Source organism: Streptopelia decaocto (genome assembly GCF_964273445.1).
Source record: "Streptopelia decaocto genome assembly, chromosome: 25".
In the NCBI taxonomy this organism is placed as follows: Eukaryota; Metazoa; Chordata; class Aves; order Columbiformes; family Columbidae; genus Streptopelia; species Streptopelia decaocto.
The window spans coordinates 3,642,483-3,661,520 of NC_138680.1; the positions used below are offsets into that span (position 1 = coordinate 3,642,483).

The following is a 19,038-nucleotide window of genomic DNA, read 5'->3' on the forward strand; positions in this document are numbered from 1 at the left end:
AGGGAGTCATGGGGATCAATATGGAACGGGGGAGTGTCAGGAGGATGGAGCCAGGCTCTTCTGGTGACAACCAGTGACAGGACAAGGGGTAATGGGTACAAACTGGAACACAGGAGGTTCTCTTAAATATGAGAAGAAACTTGTTCCCAGTAAAGGTGGCAGAGCCTGGCCCAGGCTGCCCAGGGGGTTGTGGAGTCTCCTTCTGTGCAGACATTCCAACCCGCCTGGACACCTTCCTGTGTAACCTCAGCTGGGTGTTCCTGCTCCATGGGGGGATTGCACTGGATGAGCTTTCCAGGGCCCTTCAACCCCTGACATTCTGGGATTGTGCCGCGACACTTCTGCCGTGTGCCACCGTGTGTCACCGTGTGCCACCGTGTGCCACCGTGTGCCACCGTGTGCCACCGTGTGTCACCACAGTCCGGCCATGTGTCACTGTGCCCTGGGAACCGCTGCCGTGTGCCATGTGCCACCGCGTCCTGCCGTGGACCACCGTGTCCTGCCATATGTCACCGTGTCCTGCCATGTGCCACCGTGTCCCGCCGTGGAACCATCGTGTCCCGCCGTGGACTACCGTGTCCTGCCACGTGCCACCGTGACCTGCCGTCCCCGCCGCGGGTCCCCACGTTGCCATGTGTTCCCATGTCCCGGCCCCCCGTGTCCCCTCCCCGTGTCCCCGTGGGCGCACGCGCGCGTGGGCGGGGCCGCGGCGCCGCTTCCGGCAGCGATGGCGGCCACGGGGCTGGTGGGACACGGGGGGGACACGGTTTCGGGGGGGGTGGGCGCACAGAGGGGATGGGGCTCCCCCCCACACCCCGCAGTCCCTGAGCAGCTTGTCCTCACCCCCCGCGCAGGGACCCGCCGATGTCGCCGCGGCCGCTCAGGCGCTGTCGCTGCCGGCCGAAGCCTTTGGGAACGATGTGAGTCTGGGGGCGGCACAAACGGGGGGTCCCGGCCTCGGGGGGGGGCACAGCCCTGGGGGGGGGCGGTTCTGGGGGGGCCCAGCCCCGGGGGTTCCCAATCTTGGGGGATCCCGGTGGGGGGGGGTTGGTGGTCCCCACACTCGGAGAGGGTCCTTGCACAGGGGGGTCCCCAGTTCTAGGGGGAGCTCAGCCCTAGGAGGGGGGTCCCCGGTTTTGGGGGGTCCCAGCCCCAGGGGAGGGGATGTCCCAGTGCTGGGAGGGGAATCGCACCCCCGGTTGGGGGGGGTAAGTCCTGGGGGTCCCAGTGCTGCGAGGGGAGGGGGGATCCCAGCCCCTGGGGGGTCCCAATACCAGGGGGGGGCTTGGTGGTCCCAACGCAAGGGGGGTTCCTGACACTGAAGGGGGTCTCAGCCCCACGAGAGGGGTCCTAACCTTGAGGTGTCCCCAGCATCAAGGGGGTGTCACCTCCCAGCTTGGGGGTCCCACACAGATGGGGGGGGGCAGTTTGGGGTTTGCAGGGCTGTAGCATCACCCCTGAACCCCCCAGGGCCCACAGCATCACTCCCAAGCCATTCCCATTCCCCTTGTCCCCACACACCCCCCGAGGGGAGGAGAGGACCCCCCGGGGAGGGACAGACCCCCCAAACCTGCTCGTGCCCCCCAGCCCCGCGTGGAACTGGCCTGGGCCATGAAGGCGCATCAGCACGCCCAGGTCTACTTCAACGTAAGTCCCATGGGGGGGCTCTGGTGATTGGGGGGACTTTGGGGGGGTCCCGGTTAATTCTTTACCCTTCCCGCATAGCTCATCTCCTCCGTTGACCCCAAATTCCTGAACCTCACGAAAGTCGACGACCAAATCTACAGCGAATTCAGGAAAACCTTCCAGGATCTTAAAATTGACGTTCTCGACCCAGAAGAGCTGAAGTCGGAGCCCGCCAAGGAGGTGGGTGGGCAGCAAGGGGGGGGTACGTGACTTTCCCCCCCTTTTCACCAGGTTTTTGGGGTGCTGATGGCTTTTTTCCTGCCCAGAAATGGCGCCCGTTCTGCCTCAAGTTCGAGGGGGTGGTGGAGGATTTCAACTTCGGGACGCTGCTCCGCCTGGACTGCAGCGAGGACTACACGGAGGAGAACAGCATCTTCGGTGAGGGCGAGAGGATCCGGGGATCCGCTCTTTCAATTCTTATACCTTCTCCCCTGGGGAATGAGCTGTTAGAGAGCAGCGTAGGGAAAGGGACCTGGGGGCCCTGGGGACAGCAGGGTGACCATGAGCCAGCACTGGGCCCTTGTGGCCAGGAAGCCAATGGGACCTGGGGGGGTTAGAAGGGGGTGGTCAGTAGGTCAGAGAGGTTCTCCTGCCCCTCTGCTCTGCCCTGGGGAGACCACACCTGGAATCTTGTGTCCAGTTGTGGCCCCTCAGTTCCAGCAGGACAGGGAACTGCTGCAGAGAGTCCAGCGCAGGGCAACAAAGATGCTGAAGGGAGTGGAGCATCTCCCGGGTGAGGAAAGGCTGAGGGAGCTGGGGCTCTGGAGCTGGACAAGAGGAGACTGAGGGGGGACTCATTCATGTTCACAGATATCTAAAGGGGGAGTGTCAGGAGGATGGAGCCAGGCTCTTCTGGGTGACAACCAGTGATAGGACAAGGGTTAATGGGTTCAAACTGGAACACAGGAGGTTCCACTTAAATTTGAGAAGAAACTTGTTCCTGGTGAGGGTGGCAGAGCCTGGCCCAGGCTGCCCAGGGGGTTGTGGAGTCTCCTTCTGTGCAGACATTCCAACCCGCCTGGACACCTTCCTGTGTAACCTCAGCTGGGTGTTCCTGCTCCATGGGGGGATTGCACTGGATGAGCTTTCCAGGGCCCTTCAACCCCTGACATTCTGGGATTCTGTGATTCTTTTAGCCACCAGGATCCAGTTTTTTGCCATCGAGATCGCTCGGAACAGAGAGGGCTGGAACAGCGTCGTCTATGGCCGGGCCAGGGCGGCGGCGGCTGCCGAGGGGTCGGGGTGAGGATGGGGGATAAACTCCCCTGCTGCTCCATTTACACATTGTAAATACATTTTTTTTTTAAATAAAGTCCGTCTACTGCAGGTTTTGAAATGATTCTTCCTTAAAACACCCAAAAAAAACCCCATAATTATTGCTGAATCCATTGTGATTTTGGCTCGACCACCCATTAAAGTCCCCAACCCAGAACGCTATACCCCCCAAAATCTAATAAAACGTTCCAAACCCACTTTGTTGGTGAGTGTTCCCCCCCCAGCAGGCAGACGCGGCTCAGTAGAAACCATTGAAGTTTTATTTGCAGTCACAAATGCTTTACACTGTATGCAGCAAACACCCTTACAAGTCAACCAGCAATCTGCTCACGCGGAAAAAAAACAGGACCCAACACACAATCGCCAGAGGAAAGAAAACAAAGTTTAAAAATAAAATAAAATAAAAAAAAGGGAAATAAAATTAAGAGTAGGTGGTGGCTGGGAAAAGAAACTGAAGCCCTAAGGAGTGAGTGTCGGTGGGTAGAGCTGAGCAAGGGATGCACACGACTAGCAGCAACAATAGTGGGAAAAGTACAAGGCAAACAGGTTCCCCCCCACCCATCAGCTTTCCTGTTTGATACCCAAAACAGTGATTATGGTGACTTAGGGGAAAAGAAATTGCAAAATGAATTTTAAAGGGGGTGTTAAATACTTCATGCCGGGCAAACCTTGTTATTAAGAAGCCTCCGGAGCGGCTGCAGCGGCTCTGGGGAGCTGGGCCGCAGGTTCCCACTGCTCCACTGAAACGGGGGTAAAGGAAAAGAAAGAGATGGAGCGGGGGGAGAGCCCTGCGGGACGGGGGGCAGGGGACAGCGGCTACGGGGGGCGGGGACACCCACGAGCAAGCACGGATGAGAGACACGCGGCATGGCTTCGAGTTCCTAATAACAAGGGCAAGATGGGAACGGGGAGCTGTGATTTCAGGGGGCTTAATAAGAAAAAATATACATTTGGAATTTTACAACGCCTTCTTTTTTTAATCATTTGTTGAATTTTTTCCTTTTTTTTTTTTTTCTTTCTCTCCTTTTTTTTTTAATTGTTTTTGCTTCTCTCTACGCTCGTCACTAAATAGATCTCTGCGCTTTCACACACCCACCCCTCGCCCAGTAAAGCTTCAGGCCCGCAGGACACGCTTTCCTCACTCGCATTCGCAACCCTCACGCCAGCACCGGTGCACCAGGACTCTGTAAAAAGTTCAATCACACTATTTTTTGTTTGTTTTTTTCTTTTTTTTTTTCTTTTTTTTTTTTTTTAACCTTTTTTTTTTTTTTAAACTGAGTCAATATAAACCTTGTTCAAAATGTTATGAAAAAATGTACATGTTTATACAAGGCAGGCTGCAGCAGAGCGCTGGCGTTCCACGCAGACATTCGGGTAGGGAGATGCTGGATTCTTGCGCTTGGCTTTTATGCCCTTTTTCCACCCCCTCCCACGGAAACAGAAGCGCCTGGTGAGCTCAACAACCCCTCCTGTTCCCTCCTCCCTCGGGACGTGGAGTACGGCCCAAAAAACCAAAGGAGAGCGCCGCAATCCAGCCCTGGGGAAGAGCAGGGATGTAGAAACGCCCTCTTTTCTTTCCATCGGAAACGGGAACCCCTCTGGGCCAGGCCAAAGAGATGCTGCTCTGTACAAGGTGGAGCCGGGAGACGTCAGCTCATCATGTCGTTGCTGTTCACGCCGTAGGTGGAATTCTTCATGGAGTCGTTCACTTCCCGCCTGAACGCCGACAGGTTTTGCGTGAACCTGAGGCAGAGAAACGCATTAGAGGTTGTCCTGCTTTTGTTCAAATTCACGCTCTCTTTTAGGGAATTTGCCTGTCAGTTAAAGCCTTCTTATTAAACACACTCTCCTGAAAGTTTTGGGAGCCATAGCAAGGGGATGCAAGGTCGTTGATAAGAATGGATGCACATCTTGCAAGAGGGGCAACGAGAAACAGGTGACCAAAACCTGACCAACTGAGTACAACATCCCATTCACATGATACTTCATAGAAAAGTGGGAGATCACGAGGATCTCGGCCCTTTTCCCTATGGAGGAGAGGACCTTGCGAGTCGTCCCTGTGAACTGAGGCCAAGCGACAGACTGAATCCAGTTCCGCTTGGCTGCATAGTCCAGTCCAGGACTTCGGGTGCCAGCTCTGCAGTTGCTGGGACTTTTAAGATTGTGTTTGTATATTTTGTATTATTTTTCTCTATTTTATTGGTAGCATTGGTAAAACACTTTTAATTTTTCCAACTCTCTTCTCTCTGTCCTTCTCTCCCTCCCAATCGTCTGTCCTTAGTGGGAAGGGGGGAGAGTGAGGGGCTGAAGGGGGAAGAAAGAGGGTTAACAATACATCCACCGTGGTTTTATTGTCACCCCGCAATCAAAACCTCGACAGAGGTTTCCCGTTCCTCCAGCGTTTTGCTCTCAAACTGTGATTTTGGCACTGGCTACGGGCTCAGCACATCTCGGGGCTTTGTCCACACCGACCTGTCCCTGTTCTTGGTGAGGAGGTTGCGCTCGATGCCCTCCATGAGGTTCTCGAAGCAGAGGTGCATCGCCTGCTGTTTCTCTGGCGGTTGGCTGTTCACGATGCTGTTCCTCAGGTCGGAGAAATACTGGGGGGAGACGAGGACAACGGGTTAATCCCCAGAGGAACAGCCACCTCGGCTTTGGGACACACCATAGAGCTCTTCAAGTGACTTCTAGTGCCAAGGATTAATTAGCACAAGGGCCGGACACCCTTCCCTCAACACACCATCTCTGCTCTGACACCGATCTCCTCCCCTTCAGCATCATTTAAGTCCCACAGCTCCCCCGGGACATTTACCTTTTCATTGAGCAGTATCAAGCCGAGCAGAGGCCGAGACATCGACCACTGGTTCCTGCAGTCCTCAAAGATGATGATATTCAGCACTGTCGACAGCATCTGGAGGAGGAAAAATGAGGTTTAAAATGGTTCTTCCAGCCCACAGCACCGTGTGGGCTCGGGAGCAACGATTCACCTTGGAACCAGCGCTGGAACCTCAAACTACAGAGCTCTGAGCACCAGGGGACCTGGAGCCCCCAAGAACTGGTGGAGAACTTCACTGAGGGCACACGGAGGAGCTGCTGTCCCTTCCACAGCCAGTATCCAACCCAGCTGCTTTGGAAGATGCAGTTTCTCCTTTTATCCTGAGAAAATACAGCTTCTAGCCTCACAAAAAAACCCCTGGTTTTCTTTGTATTTGATCTACCAACGAGGATGGCACAATATTCCCTGTCTTCCTGTGGGAGTCATGCTGACGTTTTGACTGAGCACCAGCGAGCGAGGCTGGATAGCGCCGTCAGAAATGTACAGAGCAGCATGGCTGGGCGAGAGGCACATCAAAGTGTTTTGCTGTGAGATATGGATCTCTAGATCCCAACACAGGGCCCTCTGGAGCATCAAAGCCTCTGTGAGCACAATCAGCTGCCATTAAGTGACACTCAGGTATCTAAACTACATGGTATGTGTAGGTATGTGCTGAGCTGAGCTTGATCTAAGCAAGGAAAACATCTCTGCTGAGCTAAGCCTGATCTGAGCAAGGAAAACATCTCGGCTCACATCTGATTCTCTGCCACAGCACACGGAGAGAAGACAAATCCCAGCAAACTCCGTGTCTATCGGAGGTGCTGAGGATGGTGGCAGATGTGCCACCAGGATGTCTAAAACTCGATTATTCACCCCATTCTGAAGGCAGGAGTGAATAATCCTGGAGATGCGAATAAAACTCCTGGAAGGAGTTCCAAGGCAGCACATGCCCCAACAGGCAGAAAATCCAACTTCCACATGGGCCCGACCCAGGGAGGTTGTTGCCATATTCTGAATTCCACGCAGTAAATCGTGGGGACCCCACGGTGCTGGCTCTGCTGTGGGTGCACGTGTACCCACAGAATTGTTCCAGGCATTTAAACGAACCCCGACTTGTTGTAAAGCCGCAGAATGGCACACGGTCTCTGGTTAAAGAGGTGTTTCCTGGCTTCATTCCTATGAACCACCAGCACTGCCCATAACTCTGTTTCTGTTTTAAAAAATACAAAATCTCATTTTTGGCTACTTCCTTTCATATATAAAATGCAAAACCAGCTTTCCTTGCACAGGGAGAACCACGTGCATGAAGCATCGCTTTGAATCAGACCTACCATATGACGAATGCGTAGGAGAGATGCAATACTAGCAAAAGATCCTTTCTGCTCCAGAAAAGCCCGGGGCTCTAGAGCAGGGAGCACACAGCCCCCATACCGCATCACGCCACGAGATCCAGGGCTTCTCGGGGAGTTCACCACATCAAGGCCCTTACCTGCTGAATCATCTCGGGGTGCTGCTGCATGATGTGCAGGAAGCGGTCGCTCTCCTGGGTCAGAGGTGTGGTTCTCTTCTTGGTGCTGCGCGACAGCTGCTTGAAGAGATAGGTGACAATGTGGTCCAGGCAGGAGCAGCAGCCTGTGCAAACCATGGTGTCTGCAGGAACACGACAAAGCGGAGATGTTGGGGTGCTGCCAGTGTTTTCCTTGCTCAGGTGCACCTGGAACCACCTAACCCTGAACGGGTCGGCAACCTCCTCTCTGACACATTCACCATCTCTAATGTTCCAGGTTTAACAGCAGTGAGACTCCTCCACCCATTCCCAAAGTTAATTTATCTGTTAGCCTGAAATAGCACGTGTTCAAAGCACAAGAGCACAAGAAAGAAGTGGTTACCTAGTGCAGTGAGGCCTTCTGAAATGGAAGAGAGAATATACATGATTACATGAGGCTCCAGACTGGCGATAAAGTTCATGTGGTCCTGGGTAAGAACTTCCAGTAAGGAATAGTATGACTGGCTGAGCTTGGGATAATCCTGCAGAGAGTGAAAAAGACTTTTAAGGCTTTGTGACTATGCTGTAAGCATTGGTTACAGCTTTCTGCTAACCCAACCCATTCATTAACCACCTGAAAACTGCTTATTGCATCTCCTGGAAGGAGAACAAACCAACCTTTCTCTCACAGCATGATTCATGGGCCAACATATCTTCCTCCTTTCTCCCCCACCTTCCAAACAGGCTCCAGGAACAATGGCCCAGTAGGTTCCCAACGCTGTTATATCAAACTATCTTTCCCCACTGCTTTGCTCTTTTCTAAATGGGGAGTGTTTGGCGACTAATAGCAGTGCTGGAGATGCAGAGATAGGAACAGCTCTCCAGGTGTTGGTGCAGAGTGCCAGATCACATACAAAAATCAAAATACGCAGTGCTGGGCTCAGCAATCCGCTCTGCAATCGGTGCCACAGACCCCCCAGACTGGGGAGGACTCTACTGGGAGTCCTGTGAAGTGGCCCCATCTCAAGAGCTGCATTTGAGCTGAATGTCTCCAGAAGAATTATGAGGTCAGTAACATGCTGAATGCAGTCAGAGAGAGAGCAAGGACTTCTTTCAGATCCTGCTATGGTAACATGACGGGTAAGATTTGGGGGGAATGGATCCTGCCCTCTCTCCTCGACGTTTTGCCAAGCAGGACTGCACTGCCGGGGTCTCAAAGCTCTGCTGCAAAATGGATTTTCTGCACGTGAGGTGGGGAAAGGAGCGAGACCCTCCTCAGGTGTCCTCAGCGGGCACACTGCACTGTAACTGCTAATGCATCCAAATCTCTGCCCACCGGCGATACGGGGAAGAACCTTCGCTCACAGGAAGTGTTTTTCAGGTAGAGGAGCAATTATTTTGGTAATGACTCTGCAGCTGGAGAGCCGAGCAGCGGGGCTGGTGGGATTACAGCCTTCACACCATTCACCTGCTGCTGCACATTCCAGGAGCTTAAATTTCCCGCTGGTCTGTGCCTATAGATGAGCTTCCAAAAGTGGCACAAGTCCCCTTGTCTCTGCAATTAAACTATCCTTGACTGTCTCACCCCCCAGCCCTCTCTTCCCTCGCTATGTGTTCATGCTGCTGTCACAGGGGTGGGCTTACCAGAAGGTCGCTGTGGGGGATGGAAAGCAGAAGCTTGATAAAAGTTTGCAAGGCATTGTCCAGTGCATCATCCCCGTAGAGGCGGAAGACCCCAAAGTTGACGTAGCTCCCGCTCAGTGCAGCCTTCAGCATAGAGAAGCAGATGGAAATCCCCTTGAGCTTCAAGGCATAGACTTGATCCTTTGGGACCTCCCCAAGCGTTAGGATACGATTTCCTGCATGAGCATAGAAGCGGATTCAGTATTTCGGCAACCACATTCAAACCCTTTCTCCCCCAGGGTGCAGGAAAAATGAAAGTAGAGCCGTAAGGAGTGACCGAGAAGTCAGACACAAGCGCCATGAGACTTGTTCCCCAGCCAAAGGTGGAACCCACTAAAGACAGAAGCGTGGCTTTGCTGCAAGCCACAGGAGAACACAACTGCGTGTCATTTTGCGCTAGAACCAGGACAGCATAAGGACAGGATTGCTGTGCATGTGCTTCCTGGGGTCACCCATGTCACTTCACACACTCGCAAGGGGCTCAGCTGGGCTCCTGCTCCTTCCTATCACTTTCTTCCTCATTTACACAGCAAGTATCCTGCCTGTTCTGCCTGTCGACCCAGCACTCGACGCAGAAGCATCTCCCTGCATCCAAGCACGCGTTCAGCAAGTGATCTGGCAGCGTTTCCCAGGCTGGGCTGGCGCTCGGAGCTGGCAGGTGCCCCGGCCCGCGCTCCCCGAGCCAGCGGAGGAGCCAAGGGCAGCGCGAGGCCACGCGGATCCCTCCTGCCGGGTACTCACCGTATGTAGTTATCATTTTACTCGTTTCTCGGAAGAGCAGGATGCCGTTCGGTGAGGACACATCGAACTGGAGCCGTTGGGATCTGAAGGAAAGGATTTGGAATAAATCAGAGCTCAAACATACTCTGGAGTAAAACCAAAGGCAATAACCCAGCAGCTCCATGTGCTGCTGTGCACTGGGACACGCTCCTGCCCGGAGTTCAGCAAAACACCCCGGTCTGGTAGAAAATACTGCTGTTCATGACCAAAGGCAGGCAGGACATGGCCACTTAGGGACAGACGAGCTCTGCTGTCGCAGAAGAAAGGGCCTGTATTTCACAGATGTCAGGAATACAAGAGCGAGGCTGGAAATCCTGCCCTGGCAATGGTCACTAGGCTGCTGTACACAAACACATCTCGGAAGCGGCACTAAGGGCAGGCTGACTAACTCCTATTCATAACACGACCAAGAATTCCGAGCTTGGCATTTTTTCACCCTTACAGCGAACAGATCTTACAATCAAAGCGCAGCCACTCATCCTGTTCACCTCCGAAATAAACGAGGAGATGTATTCCAGTAAGGACTGTCCTGCTGCAAAGGTGCCAGTGGGATGTGACAATACTGAGAGTCGACTCTCAGATGACTGTGCCTGAAGCTCGTGTCCCTTCCAGCGAGCTCTAACAACGGTTCATCCCTACAGGGCTGCGTTGGGCTGGGCTGTGAGCCAGGGCAGCGTCTTGGCAACCTTCCACCGCAGATTATACAGCTTCTGAATTATCCCAGCAGCGCCAGAGGTACCTCTGTGCTGGCAGAAAGAGCGGATGCTCTAAAGCAAAAGTGGTCAGCTGGCTGCCAGACAGAACGAGGCTTGTTTTAAACCCAGGTTTTAAAAATTAACATGAGTCGCCTGCCTCCATCTTACAGCGCTGTCCTTGGAAGCGCACGCTGAGCAAACTCAGTGTTTATTGATCGCGTCTCTTGGTCTGAGTCATGAGACGGCTGATATCTGAACTGTTAAGATTTTGTTCCCCGCTGAAACGACACCAACTTCCCCCTGTCCCCTTGGCAGCTTTTATAGCATCACCAGACCGAAGCGGAGACAACACAACTGGGCACCAACAGCCACGCAGAGGAAGAAGCAGCACACAGACACAAACCCCAGCTTCTGGAGGCTCATACCTGTTATGTACCAGCTCAGCCATCAGTTTGAGGACAGGAGTAGTGCAGGCCGGGTCATGGTACCAGAGTTCAATCGCTCGCTGTAGGATCGGCATGTAGGATGGGTAGCTGCAAGGTGAAAGCTAAGGAACTTGGTTGCTTTCTATGAAAAAAATGAAAAGGTCATAACCTCTACCAAAAAGGTGTATTTTGTGTATGTGAACCTTGTAAAGCAGCTTACTTCACGAGGCTAAACAGAGCTGCTGATCGCTGGGGTATGCTTTATCACAGAGAACATAATAATAAAGATCTTGAGTCAATTGAAAGAGTTGCATGCATGCTTTTTATACTGAGACAAACCAGAATCCAAAAGGTTTAAATTGAACGGGAAGACAGATACACAGATGTGTCACAGCACAGACGTCTGACCTTCACCAGCCCAGAGCAGTGTGGAGCGCAGCCACGGTGCTCTTGGAGCTCTCAGCGAGAGGACAAAGACACCGACTGTTGTTGGCCCCAGAGAGCAAGAGGAAAGCTTTGTGTGGCTGCTGGGACGCACGCATCCCATTAAAAGCCTTTGTGCTTTACAGGTCACATCTCTTCAGGTCCACTCGGAAAAACCCCAACAGTTTGGCTTTTAGCAGATTTTTAGGTTGACTTGGTTGCAGACAGACCAAGTCAAATCTATTCTGAGGCTTAGAGACAGGACACCGAGTACTATAAAAGTGAAGAGAAACCCCAGTCAGGATTTAGCAGGAAAAAATAGGGCATTTGGATGCAGTGAGCTAGAGTTCTCCCCTCCGATGACTCGAGTTTTAGGGCAACAGAAGGATACATCCACTCAAACAGCATCATGAAGCTGGTCTTGGCATTGAAGGCAAAGGCTATTCCCCTCAAGTCTCTCACCAAACCAACCAAAGTTCTCTGTATTGCAAACAAAAAGATATGTTAAAACATAACACGCTTATGGATCTATCATTGCCCTGAGCCATTTTTCCCTTCCTCCCGTCATAAGAGCAACACAGCCTTTCTGTGCTGGATGCCAGCTCCAGGTTAGACAGCTCTTCCTCTTCTGTGCCAGAAATCCTCCCTAATTTGAGCCTGTGCAGTGACAGTACTGGGGTATTTCATTCCCAGCAGAAGGAAAGCTGGCAGGTGAGCCTCTCTGCTTCAGTTTTAAAGTAGAACTCGATCCCGAGGCGTACAGGGACACCACCGCTTCCCCACGTACTGAAGGGAAAACACCCATCACTCCAGCATTGACTTGTCTCATTCAGAAGGCAGAATGGCTCTCACTCTGCATTTACTTGTTCTCTCCCATCTGTCTGAACCAAAAACATCAAAGCCCCTAAATGAAAGAGAACATGGATAACAGAGAAGGTCCTGCCCGACTTACTTTTGCCTCTTGTTCATTGAACGTATTTGTGCTGAACATCTGCGCCACAGTCTCAAAGGCAGCTGTGAGGGGAAGCATGAACTGCTCATACTGATCCTCATCTTCCCCTGAAAGACAAAAATAAAGAAATGAGGAGGAAATAAGACTGTGTAACACTGCACCTCCCCGCGCCCCGCAGTGCTGCTGCTGCTAGACACTCACACTCTGCTCACCCACGGAGCTAAAGGCAGAGACAACACAGGCCTCCAGCTGACCCACCACTGCCAATACCTAACTTGGAGAAAAGACTTAGAACAAACCTTTCCACCTCAGGAAAACATTTGCAATACTATTAAGGAACTATTTATCCCCAGCCTTGGCAGTGTGCACCTCTGGGCTACCTGTAGCCTGTAACATGGCATCAAACCCACTCTTGGGCTCCTTTCGCCTCCTTTTTCTTATCCCATCAGCTTATCCCACTCCAGCATCCTTTCCTGCAGGAGCCTGCAGCTCCCTGAACAGCAGAACCCAGCACCTGAGACACAGAATTCTGCTCTGATTCCCACAAAAAGACCCGAGTACCTAAATCCACCATGAGAAGACGCCCAAGTGCAGTGTAGAACGTAGTCCGACATCTCATGTCAGTCAGGTTGGACTGATTGTTAATGCCCAGGAAGGAAAAGTGCTCGCTCTGCAAACAGAAGAGGTGGGTTAAATGGGAACCAGCACCTCGAATGGGCCCCTGTATCAAAGGCTGAGGATCCCGAATCCTGATTCTCAGCCTGTGTGAGGATGAGAAGCAGCGAGCCGCTTGGTTATCTCGCCAACCCCTTCCAGCTCGGAGCACAGGCCAGCAGAGGGCACAGGCAGCCCCGCAGCAGCGTCCTGCCCGCTGCCAAAGACACCAGCTCCCGCCTTTCATCTTCAATTCCCAGGACCAGACAAATGAGGAGCTCTTGCTTTGCCTCCAGAGCAGAGCAGCATCTGCTCCTCTTCCTCACGGGCACCTCCAGGCACTAAGGTTGCTGAAAACCAGCTCTCTGCAGGCAGATCCCAGTTACTCTGCCAGCATTCCCCACCAGAACAGCAGCCACAGAAAATGCAGCTTCTGGGCCAAACTTGGGATGTGGGACTGTCTGAAAAATATCCTCTAGCTGAAGGAACACAGTGTATTGTTCAGCCAGTCGATGCAAACCTTGTGGATGTGGTGCTGGGAGCGCTATCGCTGCAGCACCGCAGCATCAAATGACCACATGCTCCCAGAGGCAAGTGAGAAATGTGATACTTTGCTGCTGGTTTCTAGGTGCTCGTTCTCACATTTTTGATTTCCAGTCAGCACCCCGGATCCGCACAGGCAGTGACCGAGGGACACGGCTGCCGCCCTGACCGCTGCAAGTCACAGCCCTTCCTCCAAATCAGCACTTTCAGAATGAAAGCTGAGGCATCAAAACGTCGTTATATTTTGCTTTAAATTACATAAGGAGTGCTCGCTGCTGCCTGCATGCACAGCAGCATCAGCTGTCTCCTGCATCTCAGTCTGAAGATAGCTGTCTTTTGGTGGAGTAGAAACCCCCACATGAACCTTTCAGGGATGAAAGGTGTCACATAATTACAGCCCCTCAAAATCGAAGGGCAGGCTTTGAACAAAGAGATAGAACGCAGATCACATTTCCAGAGGCTCCTCTAGTATGATGGAAGCATCCAGAACACAGGTAAAATTCAGAAGTGCATCCAGGCGTTAAGATTAAGGGAATCAGCTCAGCTGCACCAAGGCAGACGGAGGAGTTTGCTGTGAGACAAGAAGCAGGTGAAAGGACTTACCGTGTGATTGTTCAGCATGAACTGTACAGCGCTGAGTTTCACCAGCTTTCTGACGCTACTGTATGTAAATGGGGTGTTAAGGAAGTGGCAGAGTCAACAGAAAACTTCTTGCAATGCTTGCAAAACACTTTCCAGCGCAAAACTACAAGGGGACTTATGTCTATAACATTCAACATGTTCTAGCCTCTCTTCCATTTGTTTCAGGAGCAACCAAGTTGCATAAACCTCTACTGTAAAGACCTGCAGTGGCCATTTACATTTTATTCTGTCAGGAAAAACAAGTAGAAGACCATTCAGTAGCCTGTACACAAATTATTTGTGGACAGTGAGCTACAAAGCAATTATGATCCAAAATAAAACCACTACAATATTACAGCACTTCAATTCACCAGCCAGGTTAAGACGTTGACCAACCACTCGCACTCTGCTCTTCTCGCTACCCAAAGGATGAAGCGGTTCAGGAATCCATCACACGCAGAGTGCTCCTGTTCCAGCCGAGCATCTGGGCCACTTTTCCCCCATGCTGAGGTTTAATGGTCCTGCAGCCCCAGCAGCAATTCCACAAAGGATATCCGATGGACAGGTCGTTCAGCAGCTGCAGCGTCTTGGAGGTGATCGGCTCGCACCGGCCCCAGTACTTCAGGTTGGTGATGCTAGGGGAAGAGGACAAGGACGGATCAGAGGGCTTTGCTCGCCTGCCCATTTGCTGTGCGGCGGATTCTTCCAGTTCAAAAGTCACCCAACATCATCGGCTCCACCCTCCACCGAAACCACAGACATCACAAGCCACAAAATATTGGTATAAAATTACTGTACTTACATTTGGTTGACTAGAAAATTATCCTTCAGATAATCTTCACTACTTGGGTCCCAAGCTACACTGGCCCATACCCAGGCCCTTGGAATTCTGTGGCACTCCAGGGCTGGTTTCTGCAGCAAGGGTAAGAGAATTCTGCGGCAGTGACTACATGCAGACGTATGCAATTCTGCACCTGCACCATCCACTGTCAGCTGCAGAATTCTAGTAGCCCTTGCTTCTTCCAGGAGAGCCGTTTCACCCTTGGGGATGCTAAAGAAGTCGAGGGGGAGCTGGCGGCTGCACGGCACCAGGCACACGGCACTGGGCGTCAGCGTCGGAGCGACTGAATTGGTTCAAAAAAGCTAAAGGAGGCTGCCAAACATCCGACAAAAAGCCAGTCGACAGGTTCGGTCCAGAGGAAAGCTGCCAAGGAACAGGCCAAATCGGTTTGCCTACCAGATTGGAGGAGTTTTAAGAAAGGACTGGTGCTGCTCTGGTACTGAACAGCACCATTTGCAAAGAAAAGAGATCTTTGAAGGATCAATTTCCCTCCCCATAGAGCTTTCGTGGCTGGTGATTGCCAATAGTTTAGTGATAGGGCATGAGTGCTTCAGGCTGTCCCCTCTCTGACTCGGTTTTTACTAAGCAGGCACTGGAAAGAGAATCCATTATCCTGGTGTACGGCTTATTTTTGTGTCTCCACGGTGGATAAATCAATCCTGGATATTGTGCGTGACTTAAGCCCTGATAAAAGCCTGTAATTCTCTCAAGTAGCCAGATGGTTCTAGTTTTACACTGAACAACACTCCCTCATATTGCAGTTTTCCTGGTTACACCTTTAGATAAACCCTGGAAGCTCCGCTGCCGGCAAGCAGGAACACTTACATTTTTCCTATGAAGACGCTCAGGACCATCGTCTCATCGTTCAAGCCCAGGACCTCTGAGAGACGGCGGTACAGCTGGAGGGGAAGAAAAGGAATCACACCAATTTAAAAGCTGTCAAGTAATGATCAAAGATTCCTTGTTTTCCACTTGCTCTCCCTTCGTGGCACACTTGCCCGGGAGCGCCTGTGCTCTGGGCTTGCCCAGATCAGTCAAGCAACACACATAGATGCTTGTGATCTGATCCAGACTAATCACCGTCGCCTCTTCTCTCTCGTTAGTCACGGCGGGTTCAGATACTGTACACAGCAGCCAGAGCACTTGGATTTCCTAAGAAAAGGGGACCTAACAACTGTGCTCCTCCACCTGCACCTACGTGAGGTATCTCAGTCAATTTGACTTGTCACATCACTGCTCTCAAGTCTGTGAGACGAGGAAGGAAGGTCCTAGGTTACTGGAAAGGAAGAGAAGCTAATTCTAGACTAATGATGTTCCCATCCTTTACTTTTTAATTTTAAAAAAGGTATTTTGCATCTTTAGAGATGCACCAAGGCAATCGAAGCCTGGTACATCTACAACTGCCTTGCAATGAAGAAAATGTGTATTTATCTTCACTTTAGAGCTGAGGAAGCAAGGCACAGATGTGTCCCACACTCCTCGCGGGTGTCTGAGGTGTTGCACAGGCTTTAGGGACTCTTCTGAAGTCACAGCAGAGACCTGGCAGGTAACAAAACTGAACCCAGGTCTCAAGTTCAAGGCTACTGTCATAGTCACTGGCTCCTTCCTGATACGTACTGAACGCGGCATTTCAAAACCAGCTCAGGGTTTGCAACGTTAACACTGGACTCTTATCTAGAAAACACAGCAGACACGTCCCTTAAAATATTTTCATCTATAAAGAAGAGAAAATAAGTAACGCCACTTGCTTTCATTTAGAACAGGGAGCTGTTACTGGATTTCACACCACCAAAGAGATGTAGCCATGATTACCTTGGAAGACTTCTGCACCTGATCTCCGATATAGATCTTCCGGAACTGCTCGAAGAAGCTCAGCATGGCCAGCTCCAGCTTCTCATTCCCGGCCTGCGCCAGCCGCGAGTCCGTCAGGTTCATGAGCTGCAGCACCCTGCAGAGGCGCAAACACCTTGCTGGGGAAACCGGGACACACCAGGGATTTCTGGCACACGGTGGCGCTTCCGGTTTTTAGTTTTTGTGGGTATTGTCACTTTGGGTCGAGAACTGACAAAACTGATAACAAAACGCTGAGTAGGACACATTCCTCCTCTGTGCAAGGCCCCTGCGAGGATTCTATGTCCCTTCTAACAGAGATGCAAGGGTTGGTTTTAATTTGCCGCAGAAGCGAGTTTGGGGCGCTTCAGCACGCTTACCCAGTGACTGGGCCATCGTGTGCTCAAACCCACCTGAGAAACCCTCCCTAAACTAAACTAAACAACTCTCCCACTACAACAAGGAATTTCAGGGTGAGTAACACATGCAGCAGAACAGGGGAGCAAACCCAACAATATTATTTTTTGGCAAATGCCACAAAACAGAGTGGGAAAGATGATCTCAATAGACTTCTGTGAACATCTCTCACATAAGCTGGTGCTAAAGGCAGCTGAAGTATATACAGGGTCTCATTCCCTCTTCAGTAACTTATCAGCGACATGGGAAGTGAGAGCGTGATGTTATTTATGGGCTCAGCAACAGCCCAGCTTCCATACATTGCTGGTATAGGTCCTGCTTCTTCCCCAGCCTCCCTGCAGAGCTGCAGCTCTGGGCCAGAAGGCATCCAGCAGGACTTGAGGCTGTCCCTGAGCACTGAGTAAGCTGCGTGTTCTCACATCCATCAAATACAGCTTGCACTTTACAATCCCAAAAACCCAGCACGCGTTAGGTGACACTATAAAGTTTAAACAGCTGTAGAAGAACTACAATATTCACAGCGTATTTACAGACAAAACACGCCTTGGATTATTAAGTAGGGAAAAAGGCTTTTCCCCCATGCCAGCAAAAAACCATCATGCATTTAGTTGTCCTCCAATGCATGCACTTAACCCCGGTACAATTCCCCTCTTACATGCTCTTCCCCTCTCATTCTCTTTCTTATAACTCAGATGTCCCAATTTAGCCAAGCCACGGCAGAGGTTTGCTGTGGCTCTACCCAGTGCCGCCAATCTCTGCTCTCAGGATGGCCAACTCCACGCCTTTCAGTGAAAAGAGGGGAAGAACACGGTGGCAGCTCCACGACAGCAATTCTTGCGTTGCCTTCAAGAGCGGCACGGCTAGAAAACAGTCAGCGTCCCTACCGACAAACCAACTCGCCATCCATCGCATCCTGCTCATCCGTGCTGGCGAACGAGACCCTACCGCCAATCACTGCCCCGATTATATAGACGAGCCACGTCAGGCGCCCTGCAAGCAAGAGAGGACATCAGAACCGAGCACGTCGCACGTCCCGCGGAGGAAGCCAAGACAGGACTCACAAGGAGTATTTTTCTGCTTTAGTGCCCATCTATATTGAAATTACTCAATCTTCCACTTGGTGAAAAATGGGCACAACTTTACAAAAAGAACTCCAGGTCTGCCTGGAAGATTTTCATTATTTAAAGCTGTTCCACTGCAGAAAGCCACTTCCTTGTTAAAAGGTATTTAAACACGTGCAGGTGCCAGCAGGTGGAGTTTATTCTTTCAAAGCACATGTGGCTGGTGGAGAAGTCAACATCGTATTGACTTTTGCCCATATTAAAAAAAAGAGAAAAAAGTACCGTGTTAGATCAGACGATGCTTTTAGTGCCTAACTCCTCCATGAAGGGGGACGCCAGCTGCATTATCAGAGAGGGGGCACGACACAGCTACACCCCAACCTCCAAAGGAACCGCTGCGGCTTTATGGCCAATGTTGAGCAATTCCCGAACCAACCAGCTGTGCAAGTACAAAACCTCCACGCTGAACCCACCCAACAGCTAGAAACCCCACTTGGTTAACTCATCAGCTGGAGGTTTCTGCCACGTCATGGTCTGCATCCTGCCTGGGACAAAAGGGGGATGGGGCAGGCGGTGCTGAGAACTTGTCTCTGAAATCCTGGGCAGGGAGAGGCACTAAATTTCCCCCCAAAAAAGAATGGGGTCAGTTATAGGACAGCGATATCTTCAGCCAGCACTGCTGTGTGTGTTGGGAGTGTCTGTCCACAGCCTAAAATATTCTATGCCACAGGGTCACATCCCCAAGGGATTGTTTGTGAGATTTGCCTCCCTATTTATGGATTTCACCAGGAATGCTGGCTTCTTGAATGGTACTTTTGAGAACAGGGAACCTACTCCAAGCCCACAGGCCA

At 51.5% G+C, this 19,038-nt stretch overlaps 2 protein-coding genes across 3 annotated transcripts in view; one reads left to right on the forward strand and one right to left on the reverse strand.

Moving 5' to 3' along the window:
- The first annotated feature begins 682 nt into the window (after positions 1-682).
- PBDC1 (polysaccharide biosynthesis domain containing 1) lies at positions 683-3,012 on the forward strand. The gene is made up of 6 exons (XM_082072727.1): positions 683-745; positions 855-920; positions 1,588-1,647; positions 1,726-1,866; positions 1,953-2,064; positions 2,823-3,012. Exons 1-6 carry the CDS (start codon positions 728-730, stop codon positions 2,930-2,932), a joined length of 507 nt encoding a protein of 168 aa, XP_081928853.1. The 5' UTR covers positions 683-727; the 3' UTR covers positions 2,933-3,012.
- Positions 3,013-3,199: 187 nt separating this feature from the next.
- XPO7 (exportin 7) overlaps positions 3,200-19,038 on the reverse strand; it is a 38,717-nt gene continuing 22,878 nt past the window's right edge. For both annotated transcript variants that reach the window (XM_082072724.1, XM_082072723.1), the window contains exons 13-28: positions 18,011-18,116; positions 16,692-16,827; positions 15,705-15,778; positions 14,590-14,673; positions 14,021-14,081; positions 12,782-12,890; positions 12,221-12,327; positions 11,660-11,748; positions 10,846-10,953; positions 9,687-9,769; positions 8,907-9,121; positions 7,666-7,804; positions 7,266-7,426; positions 5,774-5,872; positions 5,434-5,561; positions 3,200-4,704 (exon numbers count right to left, since the gene is read on the reverse strand). In XM_082072724.1, coding sequence (XP_081928850.1) covers positions 4,611-4,704; positions 5,434-5,561; positions 5,774-5,872; positions 7,266-7,426; positions 7,666-7,804; positions 8,907-9,121; positions 9,687-9,769; positions 10,846-10,953; positions 11,660-11,748; positions 12,221-12,327; positions 12,782-12,890; positions 14,021-14,081; positions 14,590-14,673; positions 15,705-15,778; positions 16,692-16,827; positions 18,011-18,116 — 1,793 coding nt within the window. In that variant the 3' untranslated portion in view covers positions 3,200-4,610. The remainder of the gene's footprint in view (positions 4,705-5,433; positions 5,562-5,773; positions 5,873-7,265; positions 7,427-7,665; positions 7,805-8,906; positions 9,122-9,686; positions 9,770-10,845; positions 10,954-11,659; positions 11,749-12,220; positions 12,328-12,781; positions 12,891-14,020; positions 14,082-14,589; positions 14,674-15,704; positions 15,779-16,691; positions 16,828-18,010; positions 18,117-19,038) is intronic.